The sequence below is a fragment of the Tympanuchus pallidicinctus genome, unplaced genomic scaffold (genome assembly GCF_026119805.1).
Source record: "Tympanuchus pallidicinctus isolate F22 unplaced genomic scaffold, pur_lepc_1.0 scaffold4, whole genome shotgun sequence".
Taxonomy (NCBI): domain Eukaryota; kingdom Metazoa; phylum Chordata; class Aves; order Galliformes; family Phasianidae; genus Tympanuchus; species Tympanuchus pallidicinctus.
In genome coordinates, this window is record NW_026294758.1 from 33,995,476 (window position 1) to 34,023,418 (window position 27,943).

The 27,943-nt window shown below is 37.6% G+C and overlaps 2 protein-coding genes across 3 annotated transcripts in view; one reads left to right on the top strand and one right to left on the bottom strand.

Annotated features, from left to right (window-relative positions):
* Positions 1-1,961: 1,961 nt before the first annotated feature.
* On the bottom strand, positions 1,962-27,786 carry NAA35 (N-alpha-acetyltransferase 35, NatC auxiliary subunit). 2 transcript variants are annotated; one of them, XM_052701599.1, is made up of 24 exons: positions 27,680-27,786; positions 27,120-27,368; positions 26,442-26,583; positions 25,340-25,373; positions 22,757-22,871; positions 21,756-21,830; positions 20,898-21,065; positions 20,096-20,162; positions 18,987-19,030; positions 18,269-18,319; positions 17,531-17,614; positions 15,870-15,984; positions 15,242-15,420; positions 14,130-14,189; positions 12,946-13,052; positions 12,669-12,735; positions 11,898-11,996; positions 9,267-9,445; positions 7,623-7,759; positions 5,699-5,766; positions 5,302-5,442; positions 3,755-3,877; positions 2,860-2,940; positions 1,962-2,312 (listed from the first exon to the last, which is right to left on the bottom strand). In XM_052701599.1, the coding sequence occupies exons 3-24, from the start codon at positions 26,563-26,565 to the stop codon at positions 2,253-2,255; spliced, it is 2,178 nt and encodes a 725-aa protein (XP_052557559.1). In that variant the 5' UTR covers positions 26,566-26,583; positions 27,120-27,368; positions 27,680-27,786; the 3' UTR covers positions 1,962-2,252. The 2 variants fall into 2 exon arrangements, with proteins under 2 accessions (XP_052557559.1, XP_052557558.1); XM_052701598.1 differs by having other exon boundaries at positions 27,613-27,726.
* AGTPBP1 (ATP/GTP binding carboxypeptidase 1) overlaps positions 27,751-27,943 on the top strand; it is a 67,787-nt gene continuing 67,594 nt past the window's right edge. Inside the window, exon 1 of the mRNA XM_052701594.1 lies at positions 27,751-27,838. The gene's annotated coding sequence lies outside the window, so the exon portion shown is untranslated. The remainder of the gene's footprint in view (positions 27,839-27,943) is intronic.

The following is a 27,943-nucleotide window of genomic DNA, read 5'->3' on the forward strand; positions in this document are numbered from 1 at the left end:
CCTACAGTACCTCAGTGGGACATCTTTGCAACTACATGATCTGGAGTTTCCGTTCCTTTGAAGCAGCTCAGGTAGATCTGGTTTGGCAATGTATGGGTGAATTATTTCTACAATAGTACTATAATAATAATCATAGAATCATAGAATGGTTTGGGTTGGAAGGGACCTTTCAAGATCACCTAGTTCCAACCTGCTATAGACAGGGACACCTCCCACTAGGCCAGATTCCTCAAAGTCCCATCCAGCCTGGTGTTGAATGCTTTCGGGGGAGCATCCACAAACTCACTGGCCAACCTGTTCCAGTGTCTCACCACCCTCAGGAATTTCTTCTGACTTATGGTCAAAGTCTATCCTCTTCCAGTTTAAAGCCATGCTACATGCCTCTATAGGAAGTCCCTTCCTAGTTTTCTAATAGGCCCCCTTCAGGTTCTGGAAGGCTGCTATAAGGTCTCCTTGGAGTCTTCTCTCCTCCAGGCCAAACAGCCCCAGTTCTCTCACTCAACCTGTCCTCATAGCAGAGGACATAGCCCTCTTCACGGCCCTTCTCTGGGCCCACTCCAACAATTCCATGTCCTCCTTGTTTTGGGGGCTTCAGAATTGGACGCAGTACTCCAGGTGGGGGTCTCACAAGAGCAGAGTAGAAAGGTAGAGTCACTTCCCTCAATCTGCTGGTCACACTTCTCTTGATTCAGCTCAGGATACGGTTGGCTTTCTGGGCTGTAAGCACACTTTACCGGCTCATCGAATCTTTCATTAACTGGCATCCACAAATCCTTCTCCTCAAGACTGCTCTCAAGCCATTCTCAGCCCAACCTGTATCTGTCCTTGAGACTACCCTGACCTAGGTGCCAGACCTTGCATTTGGCCTTGTTGAACTTCATGAGGCTGGCATGGGCCCACCTCTCACGCCTGCCCAGGTCACTCTGGATAGCTTCCCTCTGGTGTGTCAACTGCACCACTCAGCTTGGTGTCATCTGCAAACTTGCTGAGGGTGCACTCAGTCCCACTGTCCATGTCACCTACAAAGATGTTAAACTGCACTAGTCCCAACAGTCCCAATACCCATCGTTGAGGAGCACCACTTGCTACCTGTCTCCACTTGGACTCTGAGCCACTGACCGCAACTCTGTGAGCGCGACCATCCAGCTAATTCCTTACCCAACAAGTTTTTCCTCAAATACATTTTTTCCTCCAATTTGGTGACCAGGATGTCATGTGAAATACATCAGGCCATGAAGGAAGAGATGCAACATGCAGATGGACTTGGGATCAAGGGGTAGAGTTGACCACAGACAGTTATCCATGAATGCAAGACATGCCCTGCCCTTAAGGGAGCCAAACAGATAAAACCTCTTTGGTATGGAGGACAGTGGCTAAGATAAAACTCAAGGAAGTTAGCTCATAGTGGTGGAAGCAACCAATGGCTGTCTGGAAACATCTATCCTGGGTCTTGGAAAGTATTTCTTGGAGGGACATGACCCCCCAGAAAGAATTGAGTCAGACAACAGGACTCATTTCCAAAGTAATCTCATTTTAATATGTAATTATCATTACTATTATTTTTTCTCCTTCCTTTTCTGTCTTAGCAAATAGTTTTCATCTCAACTCGTGTGTTCTACTCCATTGTTTCTTCTTCCCTATCTTCAAGGGCACTTCACCCATTTGAGGCAAAATTGCTCCAAGATAACTTATAAATCTGAAACAAAATCACTGAGCTAAATGGAAGTCTACTTTTCATCTGCTTTTAATTTAATTTAATTATAAAGATTTTTTCAATTGAATGGACTTGGCAAAAGAATTCAGCCATTCTACTTGCAAAATGCAATGCATTCAGGCAGAAGTATGGAAGCTGTTTCTAACTGCAGCAGCTTAGCTGTGTCTGTTATCAGACATACTGCTGTAGAGCATTATTTTTATTCAGCAATGAGGGTTAAGTATTTAAACACCATTTTCTGTCAGGGTTCATTTGTAGAAGTAATTTATGATTAAATCTTTATTTAAATCAAAGTACAACAAGTACAACATTTGTCAACAATACAGTTGATTAAAATCAGCTTCACCTGTGTAACATTAGAAAACACCACTTTAAAACAGCAGTTGTCATTCAGTTCATTTAAAGAAGGCAGGCTAGAGATATTCCATAAATCAGCACTTTTATCCCAGAAATCCCACTCAGCTGGCACAATACTAGATATTCCATCCTACTGCTGGTACCTGATTACGCTTCAGGTATCCTAACAAAATCTCGTCTTTCAAACAAGCTTCACAACTGGAAAATACTTATGAGGAGAGAAGTCAAATTCTGGAGGAACCTAGAAGGGAGGCATTTAAAATATTACACTCAAGCAGCAGAAGGAAATAGAAAAAATAATCTCAGCTCTTTTCTATCTATCTGAAAAATGCTCCAACCTGGTTCTGGATCTTTCAGTAATTTCTCCAGTGGTAGGAGGTACAAAGTTGTGAAGTGCATTTCTTCAGCATCATCTTTTCTGTGCCTACCCTTCAGCAGGAAAGTCTGAAGGCCCTCTCCCACCCCTCTGATCCACTGATTCTGAAAGCCAGTCACCCTCCTTGCTGTGTTCACACAAGTTGCTGGCACACTATCAATTACTCCTTCCTGTTCTTGAAGACTAATTTTGTATATGTTATCCCACACATACCTTCCAATTTTGTTTCAAAGACATTTAAAAGATAAGACTTTATTTAAATTATAACATACTTGCTTCCAAGAGAAAATGAATTGTTACTTCCCAGTTCTTTTGACAGTCAGAGTAACTGTGGCTTAAATCTGCTAATTCAGCTGTGGTATTGTTGCACAGACTAACATATTTCACATTAATTTAACCGGTATTTTCTTACCTTAGAGTCTTTTTTGTGACCTCCTGCCAGAAGCTTCATGACCACAATATTGGGTTTAGCAACTTTTAGAATTCGATTGACCTATTCAGAAAACAGCAAGTAGTTTTCAGTTGAAAGCATATGACTTCAAAAACATTCCAAAGATAATACACACACTTGCATACTGTAACAATACTACAGTCCTCTTAACAATATATTTCACCAGAGATCAAAGAGTTCTGAATTTACTCAGAATTACATTAAGTGGATTAATGATATTTAATAAAGGGGACATTTTATTGTTCAACAGACCATAAGACCACTGTCTTCCATCCTTAAGTACAAAGACTGTTAAAAATATGACAAATTCTGAGGCACCTGTCCGAAAAAAAATGTTTAGACCGACTCTAGGTATCTACCCTATACACTGATCCAAACATGAAGAGAAGTGTTTACAAACTAGTACTGAAAAAACAAATGGAAACAAATGCCAGATTGAAATCTACTTTCCAGCCAAACTAATTTTTCCCATCTCTCAGGGAAAATTATCAGGCTCCAGGTAAGCTAGGAATGTGTGGATGTTAACTTCCTGGTAAAACTGATATGTTTTTCAAGTGACATCAGCAGGTATCATACAAGCAAGAACTATGCTGCTGCCTGTCATTTAAGATGCTCAGCAGAGAGAGCCTTGGAAGGGTGAGCACAATCCAGATTCCATCTATCAAATGTGATGAAATGAACTGCTGTGTAAAACGCCACTACCCTCCTCTGACCAGCCCTTAATAAAAAACATTCAGCTTTACTCAGTATTTTGGAAGAGTGCATGTAAAGTACCCTGGATCTCAAGCAAACTCAGCTTGAAACAAGCACATTCTATCATTAACAGCTACTAATTTTTCTAGTATTTTAGTCTTACCTCATGGTCTGGATTAGGAATATTCTCAAGAATCATTTTAGCTTGCTGGAAGTGTTTGCTAGCTGCCATGTAGAGATCTGCTGATTGAGGAGGGGGGCTGTACTTATTTAAATCAGACATTTCCTGACACATAAAAGAAATATACAAATACACATTAAGATCAGTTGCCAGTAAGTTTTATTTTTATTACCCTGACTGAGATTGATAAATTTTAAGAAAAAGCAGTAAAGTTAGAAACATTTATTTTAAAAGGCAAATCTTAAGCATCAATACATTGTTTAATTGTCATTGTACACTGCTATAAAATATTGCTATAAAATGATACCTGTTCTCAATAACTTGCCATTCATTTGATTAGTTAATCCTATGCAGCAGGGAATAAAATTATAGGAGGGAAAAAAAAAGGAACAAAAAATACAAAGCCAAATAGTTGTAACACTATTTACTCAAAGAACGTTTAAGACTCATACTACTTAACTCTTCATTCTATACAATTTTGAAGCTTCAGTGACAGGGAAGAAGCCATGTCTTCACTTCCACAACAGCTATTCATGATGCTAAATTAAGGAGTGTGGCTGGCATACTATATATTACAGTTGCAGTACCAGACAGACCTGTAAAAGCTTAAAGATTGGCCAACAGGTATCTGAAAGTTCAACGTGAAATTTCCAAGTTCCTGTATCTGAAGCAGAATAACCCCGCATATCATTGCAGTCTAGTCAACCAACTGGAGGAAGCGCACTGTTACAGTGAACACTAAGTTGAATACAAGCCATAAGGGTTCTCTTAAATTCCTCTTTAATACCAGACTAATAGGGGGAAAGACCATTAATTGCTGCTTGGGAGATTTAGACTGTAAATGAGAAGAAAGTGCAGACAGTGCAGCCCAGAATCAGGTTATCCACAGACTAACTGGAACAAAAAAAACCAAAACGTAACAGGATCGTGTTTCCCAAAGAGGAATGTGTATCACTGAATTTTTTCTGGACTTGACTGGACACAGACACAGCTGGTCTGATCTATAACACTACTTCAGAATAAGACTGGACAAGACAGACATTCACATATCACTTCCAACTACCACTTCCATTATTTAAAACTGAAATCTAGTTTTATCCTTGTTTCCTTTTCCTAATTATTCCAGTAATAAAAACGTTTTGCTAGACAAACTACCACAAATAAGTCTGTCAATGAGCTTTCAGTAGACTTCATTTTCATGCAAATCAACACAAGCATTTCAAACTGTGAGAGCAGACCAATTTTCAAGCATCTAAGTGTCTTCGTAAGAATTTAAAACAATTTTCTTTGCATACAACTAAAGCTAGAACTTCCTGCAATTTTGACTTAAAGAATCATAGAACGTTTTGAGTCAGAAGTAACCTTGAAGATCACAGAGCCATTCTATGACCCTCTAATCTCAACCCCATTTTACTATCTGAAGATGCCCAAGTATGCCTTAATACAAACTCTGAGATATTAAGAGCTCTTTTTACAACAACACTACCTAAATAAATGATTATTTACAAAAGCATTTTAAAATTACTCACTTTAAACTGCAGGTAGTGCACTGGGGGTGGTGTTATAACACTGTTGAAGGGAGCAAACCTGTGCTCATACCGCACTTGTTCACTATCCAATTCAAACTTTGGTTTTCTTACTTTGCCATCCATGTCAAATGCAATCATTGTCTAAAAAGGACAAGATAGAGTACAGTGAGAAGTGTGAGAAGTGTTAGCTTTGTGTTGTCTTTTGCACAAGCAAAATGAAAGCTATAATTCTGCACTAATTGGATAGGGGCAAAACAAGGAGAGAATTTACTATATCACATTAAAAACTTGAAATTCATTTTCAGTGCCACTAAAAACAAAGAGGACATGCAACGTATACTTAAGTCTCATTAAAAAAGAAAAGAAGCCACTGATCAGTAAAAAATGTAAAAATTACCTTGTACATCCCAGCACACATATTTTGGTATGCTTGGCTCATAGTGATCTCTCTGCTCAGAGGGCGAACTGCAAATTTTAGATAAAGATCTTTTAAATTCCATACAAGCAAGAGAACTTACTTCAGATTATTTCCAGGAGCCCAAACATGACATGTTTTGTTGTATTGTATGATAAGCTAAAATGCTTCTGTAAATTACTCATTTTCATTAAACTGGCTTATTACAATATACTGCTTGTTGAATTGCACATATTCCAGGAAAGTTGTTTCTAACACATTTCTCACTTCTTCAATTAAATTTTCTCACCCCTCCTGAAGTATTGTGAGCTTCCATGCAATTAGCAAACGTATGTAACTGTACTTCCAAGAAAATAACGGAAGAAATTTCACTTATAATGATAATCACCAGCATCTGTTTCTTCCTAATAAATATAGATAAGCCTAAGTACTGAAATGTGTAAACATGCTGAGTGCCAACTGTTGGTATTCAAAAATGTAATTCAAAATCGAACACTAAAACACAGCCATAACTCACCTACATAGCAGAAATCAAAACGTACACTGTTCTCTTGCATCTCACTGCTCACTCTCATAAGAAGGTGAGAATTACTCATGGACTCACTCAGTACTCATTTTAAGACCAGGAATTAGTTTTCCTTTCCATTTGCTCTGAGCATTAGGGTAGTGTTCTGCACTGACTTCAGTCTAATGGTTTCAGCATCACACTGTGCTGAAGTTAAAGATACAAGCTAGCTGGCTCGGATTGATCTATTCAGTGAAAGAGACTACACCTTCTGCATTGTAAATAATGAAAGACAACTGGAGCATGAAGAACAGGAACACTTTTTTCCTGCTCACTTGGCTCCTATTATACAAAATATCATAAGACACACTTAATTACAATCACACAAATGTTACGTTGCCTTCAATAAATTGATTCCAACAGTCAGCAGAAGATTAAAGCTTTTTTAAGAAGAAATGCTTTTTACTGAAATAATATTCTTTGAACTTCCCCTTTAGCTTCCACTGTATAACTATTGCCAACTGGCCTTATATTTGGCACCTTTCTACAAAGTGTAAAATTTTCTGAACTTCCAGAGCAAAGAAAATTCAGCTGAAATAATCTCACGCTGTTCAAATCCAAATGTTCCCCTTGACTAAAAGACAAGGATATACGTACACAGAGAAGCAGAGAGCAAAGAAGTAGATTGTCTGCATGGTGTTCAATCACAAAGTTAATGCTAAGATAACTCCAATTTACTACAATCTATTAGCCACTTAGGTATGGCAAAGCTATATTAAATACTACTTAGGGTGTGTCTGGCTGCCTCTTTAGCAGGCATGCTTATTGCTCTGATTAGAGAGTCAGTCTGCTATTATAGTGAAAGAGAAATTCTCATTATCTCTCACATAGAAGCATCAGAGAAAGACTAAGTTTCTAATAGAAAATTTTACACAAGATTACTACCACTGAATTTAAATAACATAACTCAACATCTAAAAATTAAGAAACATTCTGAAGACTAAGAGAAAATAAAGAAATATATTGAAAGTTTGGTCTTCGAATCTAGCTACAGAATCTAGTCACAAAAAGCATACCTCTACAGTCTATAATTCCTTTGGAAAGGTAGTATTTTCCAAAGACAACTGCTCTGGACCTGTTAATCTAAGGTATAACACAACTGGTGAAGCTATGAATACAAATAAGATTTGGATATTTTTTGAAAAACTTATTTAAATAATAAATGGAAAACTCTTACGTAGAGATTGATTATTTCAGTTAAAATGTTTTACTTTTGGCCTTCATAAACTTCAGGACATTTTTCCCACTGACATAAGTTCTGATTCAATTTTTAATTTCAGTTTGACACGGTCACAAGAAAATGAGAAAAAAAAACAACAAATCACTTTACATCTCAGATACCTTTTTTCTTTTTCTTGGTTTTCTTGCTACTACGGCCTTTCTGTTGTTCTTCCATTATTCTCTCTTCTGCCATTTGAGAGCTGTCAGCACGGCTCAGCGTTGACATCAACCAAGCATAGAGGAACTCTGATAGGTACCTGTGGAAAACATAGCATACCCCCTGTAAAGTACGACAGCATAAAACATAATGCATGCTTTCTAACTGAATGCTAACTGGTTTACTCAAAGAACTTACTTACAGGAACAAACTTTAGGGCAATTAAATCCATTAAAAAATGTGCACAGCTGAAAACAACAAGTTATTCTGTGTTCTATTTTACCAAGTTTCAAGCTTTGAAAATTCATGTGTTATCACAGAAAAGTGCCAAGTTCACACTATATACATGTGACGTTCTTGAAGAGAAATTTTAAAAAATTCTTTCAGAGAAATTTCCTCTGCAGCATGAGACAGTCCAATAGATCTTATTTCAGAACAAAAGGAATTAAAGAAAAACAACATAAATTATAGATCCAGACTATATGAAGAAAAAAATAATGCTCTGTAAGAATTTATAACTCAGGAGAAAAATTACTGTGTAATTTACAGGTTTCCTCTTTTTTTCCTCACTTAATGTGCAGAGATAAAACAGTTCATTTGACAGTTCAGACTATAAGTGATTTTATTAAAAAGGACAAAGGGGAAAATAAGGCAGGTATGCACACTAGGTTACAGAAAGCTGGGTATTACTGCTAAGGTAGTACTTGAAAGCATATCGCAAACTTCTGCTACCTATCTGCAGTATTACTTTTCCCACATAATGTGGAAAAACCATCAAACCATCAACAAAGCAAAGCAGAAACAGAATGAAATGCACTGAAGTTCAAGTAATGTGAACCTGTCTAACTGCTCAGAAAAAAACAGTGATAGCTTACATAAAAGTTTAATGGTGACTTCATTAGAAAAAACAACAAAACCCTCAACCAACTCAACCCCCCAAAACCTCTGCTAGAGTACAGAAGTACTTCATAGTAGATAGGATCAACATTAAATTTTTTATTGCTGTATTGAAACACTGAACCATTTAAAAATCTTTTCTCATTTGAACAAGTCATCTACTATGAAAAATAACTTCATGTGAATAAAGTACAGTGGAGGAAAAAGAAGTACTTTGACTTCATACAGGGTGATCATTTTCAGTAAAGGCACGTAACTCATCAAATATGTTTAAGAACACGATGTTATTTTTACATAGTACCACAGCCACAACTTAAAACACTGAAATTTTTTAAAAACACTAAGGTGGTCAACACAATGATCTCGGTAGGACAAAGACAGAAAATATAAAATTGTCTTCCTCCTGCATTGTTCTCTCTGTTAATCAGTGTATTTTTCACCCATTTTCATTAGAAGACACTGTTTCTGAAAGTCAAATGAGAGCCAATTACTATCTCAGTGAAAATGAAGTACAATAATAAGTAAAACTAAAAAAGAGACCAATAGACTTTTCTTGTCCATTTGTAATTTAATGAACAGGAAACTAAATAGCATTTTGAACCAGCGTAAGACCAAAAGAAAAGAGTTTAAATCCATTTTTTAAATGTTTGCATTTAAAACTCCGTGATAGGATCCTTCCCCCAAGACCTGTAAAGAAAGCATTCTCTTACCAATATATATAGTAATATTCATGCATGCTGTAAAGTTCCAACTCAAACCCACTCAGAAGATACTGTATCATAATACGGAGGTTATGATATAAGACCCAGGTGCCCAAGCATGCCAAATGCTGTCTTTGTGGTTCCTGCTTCAGCAACATACTATGAAGTGCCGCATCTACTTTTTCTGCCTACCAAAAAAGAAAAACAAAGGTAAACTATTCAGTAATAGACAAGAGGAAGAATATAAGACTGCAAGTGCAACAAAGTTCTTCCAGAAATAAAGAAATCAGAATATAAGTGCTGCCAACAAAGTTATGCTCCAAATTTAAAACAGAAATGTTTTTCCAGATACTGTTGTGTCAATGAATTGGTAAAAATCTGAAACATTTTTCACATAAGGAGATTATACTAAATGGAAAAAATGTTTAATACAATAATTCAGGGAGGCAAGCTTGTTAACCAGCACTATCTCTGTTGATATTAAAATTTCAGATTTTAAAATTACTAACAGTCATGTGAGCACTGGAACTCAGAAAATACAGCAAACTATTATTTGTCCTTCTGTATTTGCAACCACTACTTCATTTTATTTTATTTTTTTTTAAACTTGGCTGCAATGAAATACTATATTTCTAAGCTTGGAATGCAAGTACGTTTACACTGTGGCCTACCAGAGAAACTAGCGCATTGGTAAGACCTATTCAGTGTTAAAATGTAATTGTATAGAAGATGTGAAGTCTCTCTCAGTTGGAATATTATTAGTAGTCTTGAACGAAACACCCCATTATACACATCAGAAAGTTAAAAAAAAAAAAAAAAAAAAAAAAAAGCGTCTCGAAACAGCAGTATTTGCTGCAGTATTGCAGTAAACTCTCAAGCAAATCATCTTCAGAGATGCTAGAATACATAAAATTTCCCTGAACTCCAAATGATTGTTTTCTTTAGCATGAGGGTCATAGAAAATGCTTAATTTCATTACCTCAGACTATCTAAGGAAACATCCCCAGCAGAAAACTTGCCTTTTCCTGTAGTCTTTTACTGTCCAGTCTGGAGAAAAATCCCAAACAAGCTGGAGTACGTATTCTAAATAACTACTACTTACTTCACATATGTTTTTTGAACTTAACAAAAAGAAAGCCATTTTCTATTTTACATAGCAATAAATCTGAATTTTCAGAAGTGTCTTGCAAAGATGTCTCAGAGAATCACAAAACAGTTCACTGGGAAAGGACCTCCAAAGATCATCAGGTCCAAACTTCAGTGGAAAATGGGGCCTACATGAGACTATACAGCATCCTTTGCAAGGGTACCTTGAAAACCTACAGATAGGAATTTTATCACGTTGTTTGGTTGTTGCAGTAATGATTGTTATTATTGCAGTAATAATTGTAAAAAAAACTGCTCTCTTATATCAAGGCAAAACTTCTCCCAGTGTAGCTTGTAGCTTTTGACACTTGCTTTCCTCCACTGATTGTAGGTTAAGACTTGTACTGTTACAGCTACCTTGTGATCTATGCTCCAGTTACGCTGGCAAAGTCACAGGTGAAGAAGGTAATGAGAACCTCTACCTTGTCATAATTATTAACAACCAGATTTGCTGTCTGTTTATCAACGGGAATATGTCTTCCCTGTGCACTTCTGCTTTGGTCATGTAACTAAAGAAACCTTTCTCATTTCTGTCACTTAAGGCAATTTCCAGCCTTGATCCTTAGCTTCCCCGATGGCAACTTTGCACGCCCTAGCAACACTTCTGTAGTCCTTAATGCATAGCGGGTCACTTCTCCATAGATTGTATGCTTCTTTTTGGCTTTTAAGCACACAGAGAAGCTCATTATTTAGGAAGGGCAGCCTCCTGTTCTGTCTCCTCCCCTTCCCTTTGTAGGGGATGGAATGTTGTAATTCTGAAAGATTGTTATCGAATAATTCCCAGCACTTACAAGCTTCTCTGACCTCCACAGATGCCTACCAAGGAATCCCTCATAGCTGGGTGCTAAGCATCCTGAAGTTGGAACTTCTAAAATCAAGTTTTTTTATTACTTGCTTTCAGTATACTGTACCAAACCCCAAACTTCACAAAGTTATGATAGCTGTATCTAAGGCTACCGCTGGTATTTAGGTGTTAAATATCCCTTCTCAGTCTGCCAGCAGTAAATTCAGCATTGTGTTGTTCTATAGGCATGCTGAGGATCTGTAGCAAGAAGCAGTCTTCAGTGCATTTCAGAAACCAGTGGACTTCTGCCTCATCCATCTGTCTCTGCTTACAAGCTTGCAGACTAACAGTTACAAAATGGACAGAAGAGTACAAGGAGTGCAACTGTTGCTGAATTACAGACATAACAGTGTGTTTCCACAAAGTTTACTGATATGACGAAGTTAATCTAAAATAAATAAATAAAATACCCAAGCAAACAAAAACCCAAAAACTCAGTATCTTTTTATTCAACAGATCCAACAAGAAGTATTTGGATTCATCCTATACGCTTCTTGGTCTCAATTTAGAGATCCTTGCTTTGAAATTCTCTTTAAGACATGAGAACAGAGGAATTGCTTCATTTACATATAAACAAATACCATATGCTCCAATCTGGCAGGAATATGCCATGAAAGAAAAGTTTGCTGGACTGCTACCTAGGACATTACCTCATCCTGAAGGGTGGCAAACTCCTCCAGAATGTGACCCAGCTTATCTCTCTGACGAGCTCTATTGTGTCCATGGATTTGAATGAGACTACAGAATGGCTGAAAGAAACAAAGCACAGTTTTAATTTTTCAACACAACCTTGTGGAGGAGTACTAGGCATGCTTTATACATGTATCATTAGAAGGTAGGGTCCTTCAGACTCCCTAGGAAGCCTGCAAGTTAACAGGCAAGCAATCTGGAGCAAAATGCAAATGCCCACTTCTCTGTATGCAAGTCAACAAGGGTTTAGATGAGCATCTTTGAGGAACGTAATCACAAGCAACTGCTTGCAGGAAGAGATTTAAAAGAGTAAGAGTAAGATATAGGTCTTCCAATATTTTCTGGTATTTTCATTGCTCTGTCACTGCAATACAAGGAATCTTTTTGCTTTTGTTTTTTAACCAGAGAGAAGGTAAAAATAATTCAGTTTTTACTACGCACTTTCTGTATGAAACTACCTTGTGAAGAGGCAGTTGGTAAAGATTTCTTGTAAAATCAAATGTTAATGAAAGTGTTATTGAAAAATCTGGAATACAATACAGGCAACAACAAAAAAGAAAGCAACAACAGCTTTCTGACTTTCTAAGCATTGCCATTTTAAGATGGTCAAGTTTTCCAATTCTGCCTTCCCATCAGTTATCTAAAATAACTGGTTTCATTTTCAAATGTAAGTTTAATCTTGAAAGTACTCATATATGAGTGTATTCAGTGTAATTGGAATGAACACTTACCCGAACACAATGTGTCACAAAGGAATCAATGTAGTCCTTAGCCTGGTGATTGTTATAAAGACAACATCTAGAAGGGAAATATCCACAGATGGATTTAAAATGTCACCACTCTATGCAGCACAAAATTCAACAAGAAACATAAGTATGAATAATTTCACATATTAAGCACAAATTAATACAAAATGCGTATATTCTTCAAGAATCTGCCTTTGTAAGAAGAAATATTTTTCATCATATTATACATACACACATGCAAGTCAATTCAAGACACACTTACTTTGGAGAAAGTACTGGAGGACTGACAAAAGATCTTAAAGCATCTTTTACCATGTCTTGCATGAGGTGAGTACCAAACACCTTCTTATTATCGACCAGAAAAGTCGTCTGAAAATGAAAACGTACTTTCAGAAATGTGTTAAGTTAAAAGCAATGCTTTAGAAATAATATATAGAGAACTCTAAAGATACCTGAATGTATCAAAATTGCTTTAAATATTCAGATAGTCTGGTTAGTTGGCAATCTTAAAAACAGAGGCATACTGAGATCATTCATTTGTATTGAATTCATATTAAATACAGCTCTAGTGGTTGTATAAGATGGGACACGTAAAATTATTTCATTTCTTTTTCTTCAAGTATGATTCATCAGACAGATGTTTCCAAAGATTAACAGAAAATACTTTGCACAGTTCCCCTGGAGGCAAATAAAGTTAAATCTGAAAAGAATGGGACCAATGCAGAACTTTTTCTGCCCTCCAGATACTACTACTTTCACTGGTCACATTTGCTGTTCATTCCACTTTCACCCATAAGTGCTTTGCCCCTTTTCTACACGGCTCTCCAGCAACTGGAGAAATTGTGCTGCCAGGCACCCATGCAGTAGAAAGTCAGAACACACGTATGTTATGAGAATGTTTTACTTGCCAGTAAATCTCCATCAGTTTTACACATGACTTAACTGGGATCAAAGGGAAAGAAGTTCTGACACCCAGGGACACCCTACGCAGACCAAAACCTCCTATAAGGAAGTGTATTTTACTCAGAGTTATGGAATACATAATGATTTTTTTTAGGGTAAATGAAACAAAGTCCAAAACTCTACTGTATCCCAATCATCAGTTGCTGTTGCAGCAGCAGAGATAGTTTATATATGATCAGTCCCAGACTACTGTTAGCAAATGCAGAATAGCAGAAAATGCCTGTACAGAGCCAATATTAAGGCACAGGAAAAAGGTCAACACCGTGTTTTAACCAGTAGGTACTAACATCATCTAAACAATATTTTAAAAATGTTTTAAAACAATGAGATCAGAACATGTATCTGATACTTAAGTAGCACCAGAAAATTTCTAAAACCTGCATTATACTAACTGGTGTGCAAATAATGTAGATATTTAAAGCAAGAGGATGAATCCATATTTGTCATGAAAGCTAATTACTTTGCTCAAAGACTGGACATTACCTGTAACAGGGATCTTGAAAGAACACATGGTGATTGCTCACTAAATTCACAGAAAAAATCCTAATTTGTATTAAGGAAAAAACAAAATACAAGTCAGTTTAATATGACAACTCTTATACATGGTAGTATTTTTTATGTACATGTTGTATGCACACACACACACAACTGTGTAAATACACACAGAAAAACACACACACATGCAGATAGCACAGCTCATACTGACTGTAAGAAAAAGGAACAAGAACTATAAAAAAACCTTTTATGAACTTAAAATCTATTTCTTCTGTAATTATCATTTACAAAACAGAAGGTTTAAAATTTATTTTTCTCAGTACAACACTGAAATAGTACTATTAAAGAAAAAAAACAGGATACTGTGAAGCTGTTTATGTCTCACCAATATTGAACCAGGTTTGTAATAAAACTGCAGAAATTGACTAGTTGTAGGTGTTTCATGCAAACACTGCTCTAACTCATGTAACAGAAGATAGGAAGACAAAGCATTTTTGCACGGTCTTTGAACAATGCCTGACTCATCTATGGCTCCCTTGTCAGAGAAAATGTGTATGTCAGAGAAGCATTTAAATCGCTTATAAACAGTGTAGACAGCAACTGAGGGCAGCATGTCTTATTCAGGAAAGAATATACACAATTGCTTAGCTTTATTTCTATTCAAGGAATAACTTGCTTAAAGATCTGTGCTCCTGTGTTATAGAATCCATGTACGATAAAGAATGTAGCAGGGACAATGTTCTGCTATGGCAGACACAGCTTTTCAGACAAAGAAAAGAAGTTACAAAGAAACTACTTTCCTTGTGTTAATGCTACTGTGATGCATAATTACTATCTAAAGTGTTAGGAAAAACTAGACGTTTGACAAGAAAAAAGGCCTTCATCCATTAATTAAATAAGATGAAGTACCAGGAGTGTTAGCAGATATTGAACTGTGCACAGCAATATCAGATAAATACACAGAAAATACCAAAAGATTTATTCATACAGTTCCTTTTTTCTGCAGTGTGTAAAAGCAATGCATGCACTGAATCATTTTTTCCATAAGTCTAATTGTAAGATTTTACATTTGGCTATAAATATGAAATATTCATACTTACCAATATACAGTGCAAATTAGTTAGGTTTACCACTTCACATACAGTTTTTATTCGGTCTATTAGTTTGGAAAAATAACTGACCATTTCTTCCCTTTTAATTATTTTTGCATACCGAGGGAAAGTTGGAGGCAGTAACCTCTGATTAACAAGAGGTTCAAAGCCCATCATAATAGGGTGATCTAACAAGAGAGGAGAGAGAGAAAAGCTGCATATAAGCTGACTTTTCAGAACTCACTTTAAACTTAAAGGTATGATATTAATGATTCAGTTAGCCTAAGTGAATTTTTTAGCTGACATTAACTTCTGGTGACACCAGCTATGCAACTGAGATAACGATTACTATTAGAAAACCCTCAACTCTTCAGCAGTTACCTGTACAGACAATGAGGTGCTGCTTCCTGTTCTGAAATGGCATATGCATTGATTTGAAATGCGATGCACAGTATTCAGTATTTACATAAATTCTGGCTTTGAGGTGACATTGCTCACTTCAGAAGCAGCAGCGCTCAAAGCTCTAATAGTTTGTATAATAAAGAGTACTAGCTCAAAACAAACTTTTTTAAACATATTTAAATATTGAACCTTATCAAGGTACATATTTAAGAATGGAAAAAAAAAAACAACTTACCTCCTTTAGTGGTATCATTCTGTGCCTGTATACCATGATGTAATGAATTATGGATGGCAGACAGCAAGTCAGCTGCCTGAGTCATCAATTTCTGAGCTTCTGCAACTGCACTTGTCTAAAAAGCACAGGACAGTTAATCACATTTTAAACTAACATATTTGACAGAATTCATCTTAGTTTTGGAGAAAAAGCATGACATCACAATTCATGTTTGAACATAACAGTTCTGAAAAGACAAACTTTTGTGCAAAAAAAGTTCTCTTTATATTTTACATGTCTGTATGTATAATATTGCATTTTATGAACTATTTTTAAGTAATGTAAGCCTTAAGAATAATTACAATTGAAAGTCTAGAACACACTATGCATGTCTCCCACTCTTGATTTTGCAGATCTGGAGAAGAAAAAAACAAAACTTTTCTGCCAAATGAAGTATTCCAAAGATGAAAAAAATATCACCTATCATTAAAAAAAAAGCAGAACTCTTAACAATATCAACAGAACAAAAGCTTTCAAGCAAAATGAAATTACTAAATAATATTAGAAAATCCTACATTTTCATTAGAAATAGTCATCCATTACCTGTTGACATGCTGAATTTTCTGACATTCTATGAAACAAAATGCGAGCAGAAAGAATACCATTTAAAACAACTTTCTGTAAAAACAGAATTTTGTTTTAAAAGTACTAGGCTAATGGTCCCTGAGGAAGATGTTTTATACTTCAGATGTTTTATACTTAACATCAAATTCCTTTGGAAAAAAAAGTTTAAAAGTCCCTGAAGAGGTAACAGAAGCTGAACACTATCCAGAGTTCTGCAAAATGTCCTCTTGAAGTTCTACTACGTGAATAAGCTGCTAAGCAGATCTAAAATCAAATCAAAGCAAGCTAGGAAGTAAACAACTCATAGCAATTAATACAAGCAGAATTTGTTCGCACGTCACTTCCATGCCATAATTTGATTTCTGCTCCACAAATGGAGATGCTCAGAATGCAGTTGTTCTCAGCTACTTCTTTTCTTCACCACTGGTGCTTATCAATTATGTTGGGATTTGACAACTTTAAATTTTAACTTAATCAAGGACTTTTAAACCATCCAATATGCAACCACTCCAACAGCAAAACTAGGAGGAGCACAACTCCATGCCAGTAAACAAAAACCTTCATGAAAACTGAAATAATAAGCAATATACAGTTACCTACTCTTCTGTGAAGTCATTCAAACAGAAAGGTTTGTGACAAGCAATTCTAACTAAAACAAGCAGTTTCCTTTCAACAGCTAGGAAATCCAGTATTTTTTAAAAAAACAACTATATGGAAAGTTGTTACTTTCCACTTCTCAGACTGAAGAAATTTAGATATAAATGCAACACTCATATGGAGGGAAAAGCTAATGATTTTCTAGAGATAAACAAAATACAGCCTGATATGAGGTAACTCTGCAAAGTCTCATACAATTTCTTCAAGTGATTTCTGGAAGGCTATACTAGTATCAGCTACTGCACTTTCATGTATTTTTTGTAGTAACTGAAAGAAAAATGAGCAATAGTTTCCCTCACAGCTTACTTAACCCTGCAGGAACATCAATTCACATTTACATAGTACTTGTACTGCCTTAGAGAAAGGATCCTAATGCAAACACAGAAATACCATAGACATACCTCTTTTTTTGTAAAGGCTATTAGAACAGTCAGCAGTACCCGCGTAAACTTTACTCTGCTGAATACAGCCAAACATTGTTGATGCTGTAATTAAAAAACACTCCAAATTACTAAGCAATATACATTAAATCCTGAAACTTATAAAAAAAATTAGATTTTAAATATAGATTTTAAAATAAATAGATTTATTGACTTATACCCTCTAGATACAAAGGTACTTTGGCTAAAGGATAGCCACTGGCTATAGCTCCTATGCAAATCCATTACAGTTTCAGCTTAAGTGGACAGCCATACCCTTCTATATCAACCACACCAAACAGATTAATTACTATCCTTTCTGGAAGGAGCTACACTGCTTCTACCTTCTGCTGCTAAATTGTCCCTTAATGGAGAGTTTATCAACATGAGTAAAAGCTGTTGCAAGGAAATGAGTTGAGAAGGCACAAGATTGTTAAGACTTTCTACTTTTGCTAATCATGTTTTCTAGAGAGGCAAGCAGAAAAATGACAGCACTGCAGCAGCACTATCCTGCCGCCATGATCAATCTGGAACTCTTTCACCACTTAAAAGACAAGGTACCAGATGGGGCTATGCTAAGAGCCATTCTTAAAGAGTAGTTCATATACAACTGGTGTAGCAACAATGGTGACACACAATCCCCATGAGCTGAACTGCTCATTTAAGTGACAGTGTACTAATCCTTTAAACAGAAAGTAAAAAAGTAAACCAATTAATTACTTCAAGTTCAACTTCAGGATCTCTTTCTTCTCCTTGTCGACTTCGAGTGCTCTAAAAGGTTAAGGAATTTGAACTAATTAATTAAAAACTGCAAAGGAAGGTTACTGATAAAAGCCCTTTATCCTCTATAGAACACCTTCCGAGTTAAATAGCACTAAAAAAACATTTCTAAATTCAAAACTTCTTAGCATATCATGTTTCTTTTTCATTTCATATCATTTCATATCATTATCATGTTTCTTAAGTAATCTTCTTTCTTAAATAAACAGATCTGCCTCAGTACACTCTGAAAATAGTGCATTTACTCTCGTTATGGAAATTCTAAAAACATTTTGACAAAGGAAGATTGATTCTTAATATCGCAAAGTATGTGCAATAAAAGCCAGAAATTAAATAGTGCTTTCTGTGTCACAGCCCAATGTCACGCTCCGTATCACCATCCCACTTATTTCTAATTATATCACTGTTAATGAATTCAGAAAAAGCTTATGACTTCACCATCTTTACCTACAAGGCAAAGAACCATCATTGTATGCAATCCAGGACAGCAATCTTTCCGAACACACACACGTACACACACGGAAAAAAAAAAAAAGAACAAAACCCCACAATCAGCATTTACTGACAGAATTTTATTCTTCATAATCCAGCTCCCTCTCTAAAACCTACGCTAAGCACACTTGAAGTATAATCAGCAAAGCAAACGTAAAAGAAATACCTTCACTCGTCTTTGCATGTCATCTTCTACATCTTTGAGCATACCTAGAAAAGGAAAAATTCAACTAAAAGCAGAAGTGTTCTTAAGTACACTTACATCATTTAAATCAGAAAAGTTTTATGAGGAAATGAAGGCTAATGGAAAGTCTTAAGCATACATAAGTAATAGTGCATAGAAAGACTATTGCACATATGTATGCATGAAGTGATGAAGTTTGCATCCACGACTTTAGAACTACAGAGCTTTTTACTCAGAAGCAATCTGTTTAGATGACAATAAGTAGAAAGGTAGAGAAGCAGAATGCATGAAGAGTACCTTCTGGTGGCTTGTAGCTGTCCTAGTTCTAGACGATCCCATGGTTATACATTTGCTTGGCACACAGAATCATAGACTGACTTAAGCTAGAAGGACCTCCAAGATCATATAGTTCCACATCCCCAGCCACAGGCAGGGCTACTGACAGCTAGATCAAGTACTGGATCAGGTTGCTCAGGGCACTATCAAGCCTGGCCTCAAACACATCCAGAGATAAGGAATCCACAGTCTCTCTGCTCCAGCAGGCTCTCTGAAAAACTTCCCTCTGCTACCTAATCTAAGCCTTCTCATCCTCAGTTTAAATACACTCCCCTTTGTCCTATTACTATCTACCTGTGTAAAAAGCTGATATACCTCCTGTCCATAATCTCCCTTTAAAGACTGAAAGGCCGTATAATGACTTCTCCCTGAAGCCTTCCTCAAGTAGAACAAGCCCAGCTCCCCCAGCTTGTCCTCGCCAATGTGCCTCCAGCCCTCTGATCATCTTCATGGGCCTCCTTTGGACCCTCTCCAGAAACTCCATATCTTTCCTGATTTGGGGCCCCAGACCTGCATGCAGTACTCCAGTTACTAAACCACTTCTCTTTCAGGCATTGGACAAAATAAACAGCGAAGTAATTTCTTCAAGAGAAGGAATAACCAGTCCCTATTTTTATCCAATCACCAGGGTTGGGATTAGGACTAGTACGAAACATAAGACATTCCTACTAATTTATTAGATCTGGTTGAAAATAAATGACATGCTTAAAGAGAAAGTGACTGATAGGAAGGCGCACAGAAAGCAGAGCTTGTACCTGTAACTCTAAGGTCTGTCACACTGTTAGCCATTTTAAATCCATACGTCATTGACTGAAAATCTTCCTAAAATATGAAAATTGGAGAAGCATGAGTAGTGAAATACAAAAAGTTACAGTTTTAAGCTTGCTTTTGTTGCTGTTGTTTAACTACACCAGGTATAAAATAAAAGTGGTTTTATTCGACACAGTGGAATACATCCCGTTATGGGTGATAATTCTGCTAAAATTCTGCATAAATCTTTAATACTACTATGACTTTCCTAACTCTTACCAAGCATCATCCTACCAATAAGTTTCAAAAACTATGGATGCACAGTACTATTTAATCAATTTTAAGGCTAGTTTTTAAAAAGTGACTTGTCCAAGCTCAGAGAAAACAAAGGATTTCTCCAACACAAGGGCACCAAAAGGACCAACATCACAGAAAAAGAAATTCTCATTCCATTGATACAAGGACATTTCAGACAGACAAACAGCTACCTAAAGTACAAAATCAGAACTTAAACAGAAAGAAAACCACATGTAAATCTGATTTGAAATGGTTAGCCACAAGATTAGCATTGTTTCCTGAACGTAATATTTATGTGGCTCAAATACTCAAGCAAAATGTAGGAAAGAGCATTAACATCCTTTAAAGAACACTGCATAATCAAAAAATCAAGTGTAACACTTTCAGGAGCATGAACTTCTCCTATGGCACCCTTCAATTAAACAGAAATTTAACTAGAAGTGTTTCACTTGTGTTAAAGAGCCTACAAATGATGTTGAATACTTAACGACAGCATACGCTGAAACATACCTCCTCAAAAACGGCTGCTTTGTTGACTTTTTCTCTAGCAATATCACAGATTTTTAGGATCCCCAGAGCAAAAGCCTTCATAGCAGGATCTTCTATGAAGTCCGGATTATGAATGTAAAGGCAAGTGAATACTGTCTGCGCCAAAGAATGCCCCTCTAACCATGTTATCTATGAAAATGAAAATTGAATGTTTTACTCATGACAGCCAAGTCTTCGCTTTTACACCCCTACTCTTTTTACATCTTATTGAGCTCCAGTGAGTCATTAAGGAAGTCTGTATCATCACAACTTTCTACCTAGCAGAAAGGGATGGAGAAGATTTTTCAACCTCTAGCCACAGTTCTTCAGCTACATTCTAGTGCACTCAGCTCTGATCTCTGTGGCTTAGACATGACATTAAGTTGAGAGACCATCGAATACAGAAGTTTCCTTTACAAAATCCAGTATGAAAAATGAAATCAGCTATGAAACAATTCAGCAATATTCTACATAGTTTCTTTTCACAATCCACTCTCTCTACTACTTTCACGTTTTTAAAGTGAAACCTTCAGTAACGCAGAATACAATTTCTATCTTCAAATATCATGAAATACAGTATGGTAAGATTTCTAAAATGATGACAGTTCCCTTCTCTAAAATAAAAGGAAAAAAAAGAAAAAAAAAAAGTCAGTCTATGAAGTGGGAAGGAAAAGAGGAATTATGTTACACCATGTCAAACACACAGTGACCTTAGTATGACTTTTTCCTGAATAAAATGTATAAAATGAAGCTCTACTCCTTTTCCTTTTTTCAATCTAGATTGAGGAATTATATTTTGAAAGCAAGAACATTAAACACTAATAACAGATAAATCCTTACCAAACAACAAAAGCAAGTATCCATTATTCCTATCAACTCAGGTGAAGTGAGATCCTTTATCTTAATGGTGCCATCCTTAAAAAAAAAAAAACACAAAAAAACAAGAAACAAAAATTAAGAATATGTAATACAATATGTCAAAAAGCAACTTATTACCTGTACAACTGAAAAGGAAATTACAAATTGGTCAAGACTTCTGAATATTTGTATGCTTTACTGACCAGCTTCATAATATTTCAAGAATTCTCAAAAAGCTTACTTTCCACCATGGTGTCCAACTTCAACGCAGAGCTTTTCAAAGAAAGCAATAAAATAAAACTTCTGATCTATAACTATCCAGTAAAAGCTTAAAGCCAGTTAAAAGGCAACACTTAAAAACACAAACAATATGTAAAGTCACAATGACTGAACAAGGAATACTATGCAGGACTGATTCTCTGAAAGCCACTTTTACATTGTGGATACTTGAACAGAATTTTACTGCGTTGAAGGATCAAGAAAGCAGAGGCCCTGTTTCTTTAATTTTATTTATTTAATGCATGCAATTTCACACACTTTCTCCCTTTCAAACCACTCCCATTCAAAGCACATGGTTAAAAAAAATACATATATAATCCTCTACAAGTGCATTACTTCTTCCCAAGTAACAGTCTTTCAGTGTACTTTCAAAAATGTTGACCATGCATCAGAAGTTAATCATCACCGTGAATACTGTTAAATTTGACAGCTTCTGTTCATGTTAATGAACTGAACCAACAATCACAAAAAGAGTACAGAAGCTGGCTTCCCTTCAGTTATTTTCATATAAAAGACAAAAGATGTGCGGGATGACTTGCAAAACTATTTCCAAAATGTGTTTATTTGAGGTCTTAATATTTAACAATTTTACGGTAATTTTCACAGGAAGAGTTAGTATCACAGTAGTAATATGAAGAATGCATGCAAGCTACTCATATAGTTATTTTACAGCCACTGAGAAGGCAAAAACAGGAAACACAAACCTTAATAGCTTGCTCAAAGTTCAGAACTTTTCTATTAACTTGGTTTCCAATCATACCAGCATCCATCTTGGGATCCATCATTTCAATGGCAGACATTGCTTCAAAAAGACCAAAACTAAGGAGACCAAAATAAATATGTTCCGAATTTGATTATTTTTATATCAGTCTTAACAAACCAGTCTAGAAGAACATATGATGACAAACTGAGTACACTGTTTCTTGATTGCTGTCAATAAGCTACATGAACACTGTGATTGATCTTGAGAGCATGGTTTTCATGAATCTGAGAACTGTTTAACAGTTATGTAAGAAAAGACACTTAAAAGAAATTGCTTAGTACTTATTGAGCAGAAGAACACTTCTTAACTAAATATCCCATTTCTAATCCTATGCAAGTGTAGAAGAAGGCTTATTGTGTGTTGGGTTATTGTGCATTCTAATTTTGAAAGGCATTTATGTATAAAATTATGCCTTGTGCTCTGATTCTACTGTGGTGACATCCCTGATCATAATTCTAAGCCATTAAATTGAATGTTCCTTTCTGTCTTCAGAATTATTGGTCTTCAGCAAGAACTTTTTTCATTCTTTAAATGAAGAGACCTACATATCTTAATAATACACTTTAAACAATACAACTTTAAAATATTTTAATCTCAACTGGTTCCTTAAAAAATCCAGCAAGATCCTAGCACATATTTTTTGCTGAAGTATATTTTCTTCTTCATGTGTAGAGCTCCCAGTTTCCACTTTGGGATGGCATTTTAGAATTACTCTAAAGCATACAGCATGCTTACTTAAGCATGCTAATGGCATCTGACGTAAATTAATTAATAAACTTCAAACCCTTTCTGGTCTTTTTGCATGAAAGAATGTCCATGTAAAATAGTTCAGCAGGTTTACTAGTTTCAGCATTACTGACAATAACTTCTAACGTTAGCATTGCATCTATTAAGTGAAAATGTAATATTATCACATTTGAAAAGTCTTGGCTGTCAGACAAAGTCCCCAGTGACTAGAAAAAAGGAAACATCACTCTCATTTGCAAGAAAGGGAGAAAGGACGACTCAGGGAACCACAGGCCGGTTGAGCCTCACCTCTGTGATGGGGAAGACCATGGAACAGGTCCTCCTAGAAGACATGTTAAGGCATACGATAAACAAGCGAGTGACCTGAGACAGCAAGCCTGGTTTCACCAAGGGAAGGCCTGTGCCTGACCAATCTGGTTGCCTTCTATAATGTAGTGGTGGCACTAGTGGACAAAAGGAACATCTACTGGATTTCTGCAACGCCCACCACAAACTCATCTCTAAATTGGAGTGATATGGATTTGAAGAGTGGACCACTCAGTGAATATGGAATTGGTTGGAAGGTCATAATCAAGGGCTGTAGCCAACGGCTCTCTGTCCAGGTCAAGGGCAGTAATGGGTGGTGTCCCCGGGGGATACCTCTAGGATCTGGTACTCTTTTAACATCTTGAACAATGATACAGACAATGGGACTGAGTGCATCCTCAGCAAGTTGCTGATGACACCAACCTGAGAGATGTGGTTGATATACCAGAAGGAAGGGATGCCATCCAAATGCTATGATAAACTTGAAAGGTGGGCCCTTGTGAACCTAATGCAGTTCAAGGAAGCAAAGTGCAAGGTTTTGCACTTGGGTCGAGGTAATCCAGGTATGTATATAAACTGTGACAAAAGCAGCTCTAATGAGAAGGACTTAAGAGGTCTTGGCTGATAAAAAACTTAACCTGAGCCAGCAGTGTGTGCTTGCAGCTCAGAAGACCAGTGGTATCCTAGATTCCATCAGAAGAGGGGGTGGCAAGCAAGGCAGGAGAGGCAACTGTCCCTTCTATTCTGTCATCATGAGACCTCCAAGTCTAGGACCCCCAACATAGGAAAAACATGGGGCTTTTGGGGAGGGTCCAGAGCAGGGCCACAAAGATAACCAAGGGGCTTGAGAACTTCTCTTATGAAGACAGGCTGGAGGAACTAAGCTTGTTCAGCCTGAAACAGAGGAAGTTGAAGGGAGACCTTATGGCCTTTCAATATTTAAAGGGAGTATATAACCAGGAGGGAAATCAACCTTTTACATGAGGACAAGTGACAGGTCAAGGGGGAATGGTTTTAAACTAAATGAGATTTAAACTAATTTAAACTAAATAAGATATCAGGAAATTTTTTTACTGAGAATGGTGAGGTGCTGGAACAGGCTGTCCAGAGAGGCTGTAGATTGTCCGTCCCTGATGGTACTCAAAACCAGGTTGGATGAGGCTCTAGGAAACTTGATTTAGTACTTGATTAAGTGGCTGGTAACTCTGACTGAGGCAGGGGGGATGAAACTTGACAATTCTTGAGGTCCCTTCCAATCTAAGGCATTCTATGACTATACTGGCAAAAAGAGAAATGATCAGCCTTCATAGAAACACATCATATACACGCTCATGAGGATTAATAATACTGTAAGTATTTCAACTACTTTAACTAAAGTAAAAATTTAAATAACTTAGCTGACACTGCATGTCTTGCTCATTATTAAGCATTAATATTTAAAAAAACAGAACTACTCAAAAGGCATACTTACAGTTTGTCATGAAGCAGTTCTCCCAACTTCAGTTCTATGAAGGAACAGCACAATAAATAATTACAATCATAACTTTAATGCAACTTTTCCAGCATAACTGTATTATTTTAAAACTGTATACTCTAAAAGAGAATACAGTGTGAGAAGCAAACCAGGCCCTTCTACTCTACCTTTACTTGCTTCTATTTAGCACTTTTACAACCATCAGGCTAAAAATCCTTCTTCATAATCATACCTAATCCTCCTCTCTGACACCAGCACCCAAATCACCAAACTTTAAAAATATGAATAGTGTGAAATACAGGACAAGTTTTCCAGGCTCCTTTAGGCAGATGTCTGATTTTCCAGAGTAGGTGTTAACTGAAAGGCTTGGTTGTCTTCATTACTTTTTAGCAAAGCCTTCAGATGCACTTGACTGTCATACAAACCATACATTATTAATAAGAGGGAACTGTTTAGTGGTATAAGAAAATTATGTCAATGATTGTCTAAATTATTGTGTCTAATAAGCTACAGTTTTACTTTTATTTTTCATAAGACCATCATAAAATAAATAAAATTAAAAAATATATAAATTTGCCATTGCAGCAAACTAATAGCTAACAGCAATAAAGGCTTTGTTTAAATCAAAGCAGTTGTCTCCATGTGACTCGGATGTACTACATCCCTTCTGAAGTTGAGCCTTAGTTCAAAGACAAAAAATGATATACTGACCAATTAAATAAACATATCATCATATCCTGTAGATTCAAAATTTACAGAGAAAACAGCATTAATTCCGCATAGATAAATGAGCTTTCCACTCAGTAGGACACAGAAAGAACTCTTAATAAAACAAACAAACAAACAACAGAAAACATACAGAAACACATAGAACAACAAAGAGCACAACAAAAATCTATATTTATGCAACCTAGAAGTAAGACAAGATTCTTCTCAAATTTCCAGCCTTGCAGAGTGTTAAACACAGGAAAACACAAAATCATTGCAGTCTCTTTGTTTGGAGCTTGAATGTGGGTCAAACTATTTACTGAAACAAAAAAACCATACTCAGTCATCCAAGGATTCAAATTTTTCACAGAACATGACCACTACAACTCACCTCTACAAGCTTCTTCAAAATCCTGGGTTATATCTACCCAGTCTGTATTACTCTTTTCCATCTTGTCAGGTATACCAAGCTCCCATCCCGAATCATCATCTTCTACCGAAGCTTTCATAACCATGATAGTGCTCCTTTAAAACTATATCAAACACACTACACGTTAGGCAGAAATCACAGAAAATTGTTCAAGGAAGATTTTTTATTCCGCAATAAGACAGGGAGACTAACCAAATTTCATTTAAATGGCAAGTATTACATATAATCAGCTTGAAAAGTATTCAGTTTCCCTACCACTTGTTTACAGGCTACGAACCTTCAAAAGCTAAGAACACCAAAACTTTGTCAGTGCATGGCCATAACAAAGTTTGTACTGAAAATAAGACACATGAGAAGAACCTTCCTTAGAGAGGATGCAGGCAACACAGTTTTATCTTCTAGCGTTTTACACTGCTAGGAACACGAATGTCCTCCTGCTGCAACGCAAAAAGTGTTGCTATGCCTTGGAACATATTTGTGGGCATTTCCGATACCAAGACCATCGCCAGAGCGTTAAGCAACCGCAGACTAAAACGTAATCTTGGAACAGCAGTGACCAACTACTCCGAGCTGGTGCCGTGCTTCCACGCGCAGGCACCCCGAAGAGCGCTGCGCGCACGCCGCCTCCCCACACGGTACCTGTCCCCTGTTGTGGGAAGGATATCGGCACAGCCGTCAGGGAGCCCCGCGCCGTCCGACGGAAGCAGAAGCTTCCGACAAAGGCCTCCGAAGACAGCAGATCTCCCGCGTGCCGGCGACTAACAAACTGCGGCGGCGACCGCACGGCTTCCCAACAACGTTCTGGACGGGCCCCGCCGGCCCCCTCGGTTCAGCACCTCGCGGGAGGCCGCAAACCGCCGTGCTGCGCGGGTCGGGACGAGAAGAGACCTGCAGACACCGAAAGACTGAGATGGCGTTAAGGCCGCTAACGCCGGACCTCTCAGAGTCCTCGGGGCACCCGGCCCCGCAGCCGGACGGGCCTCCCCGCACCGCCTCCCCGCACCGCCTCCCGACACCGCGCACGCCGAGCGCTGCCTGCGCTGCCTTCGCCGCCCCCGCCGGCTGCAGGGCCCGTGCCTTGGCGGGGCTCATCCCGGCGGAGTGCGGCGGGAGGCGATCGTGCCGCCCTCACCTCGGCGAGGAGCGAGGAGTGCGACCGTGGTCCCGCACGGTGCGTCCCGCTACCCCAGCCAACGTACCTGCTCGCCGCCTCCAGCCCCGAATCCCGGCCTGGGTGACGGAACGCATGCGCGCGCCCCTCCCTTCTCCCTTCCACGGCGCATGCGCGCGCCGTCTCTACCGGCGGCGGGGGCGCATCGCGAGAAGGGCCGCTGGGCCGGCGCTGCCGCCTGCTGTCGGTGAGGGGCGGGCCGGGGCTAGCCGAGCGCAGGCGGGCAGTGGTCGTTCCGGGGTGCTGTGGGTGAGGCCGTGTCGCCCTGCTGGGAAGAGGAAGGCAGAGCGAG

What these genes read in the sequence shown, in the direction of transcription:
- NAA35 (XM_052701599.1), bottom strand. Translation starts at nt 26,565, where the DNA reads ATGGTTATGAAAGCTTCGGTAGAAGATGATGATTCGGGATGGGAGCTT. An exon ending in TTGTGACACATTGTGTTCGG is followed by an intron (nt 11,997 to 12,668) that starts GTAAGTGTTCAT and finishes TGTTTCTTTCAG; the next exon opens with CCATTCTGTAGTCTCATTCA. An exon ending in AACCAAGAAAAAGAAAAAAG is followed by an intron (nt 5,767 to 7,622) that starts GTATCTGAGATG and finishes TAAAATTTGCAG; the next exon opens with TTCGCCCTCTGAGCAGAGAG.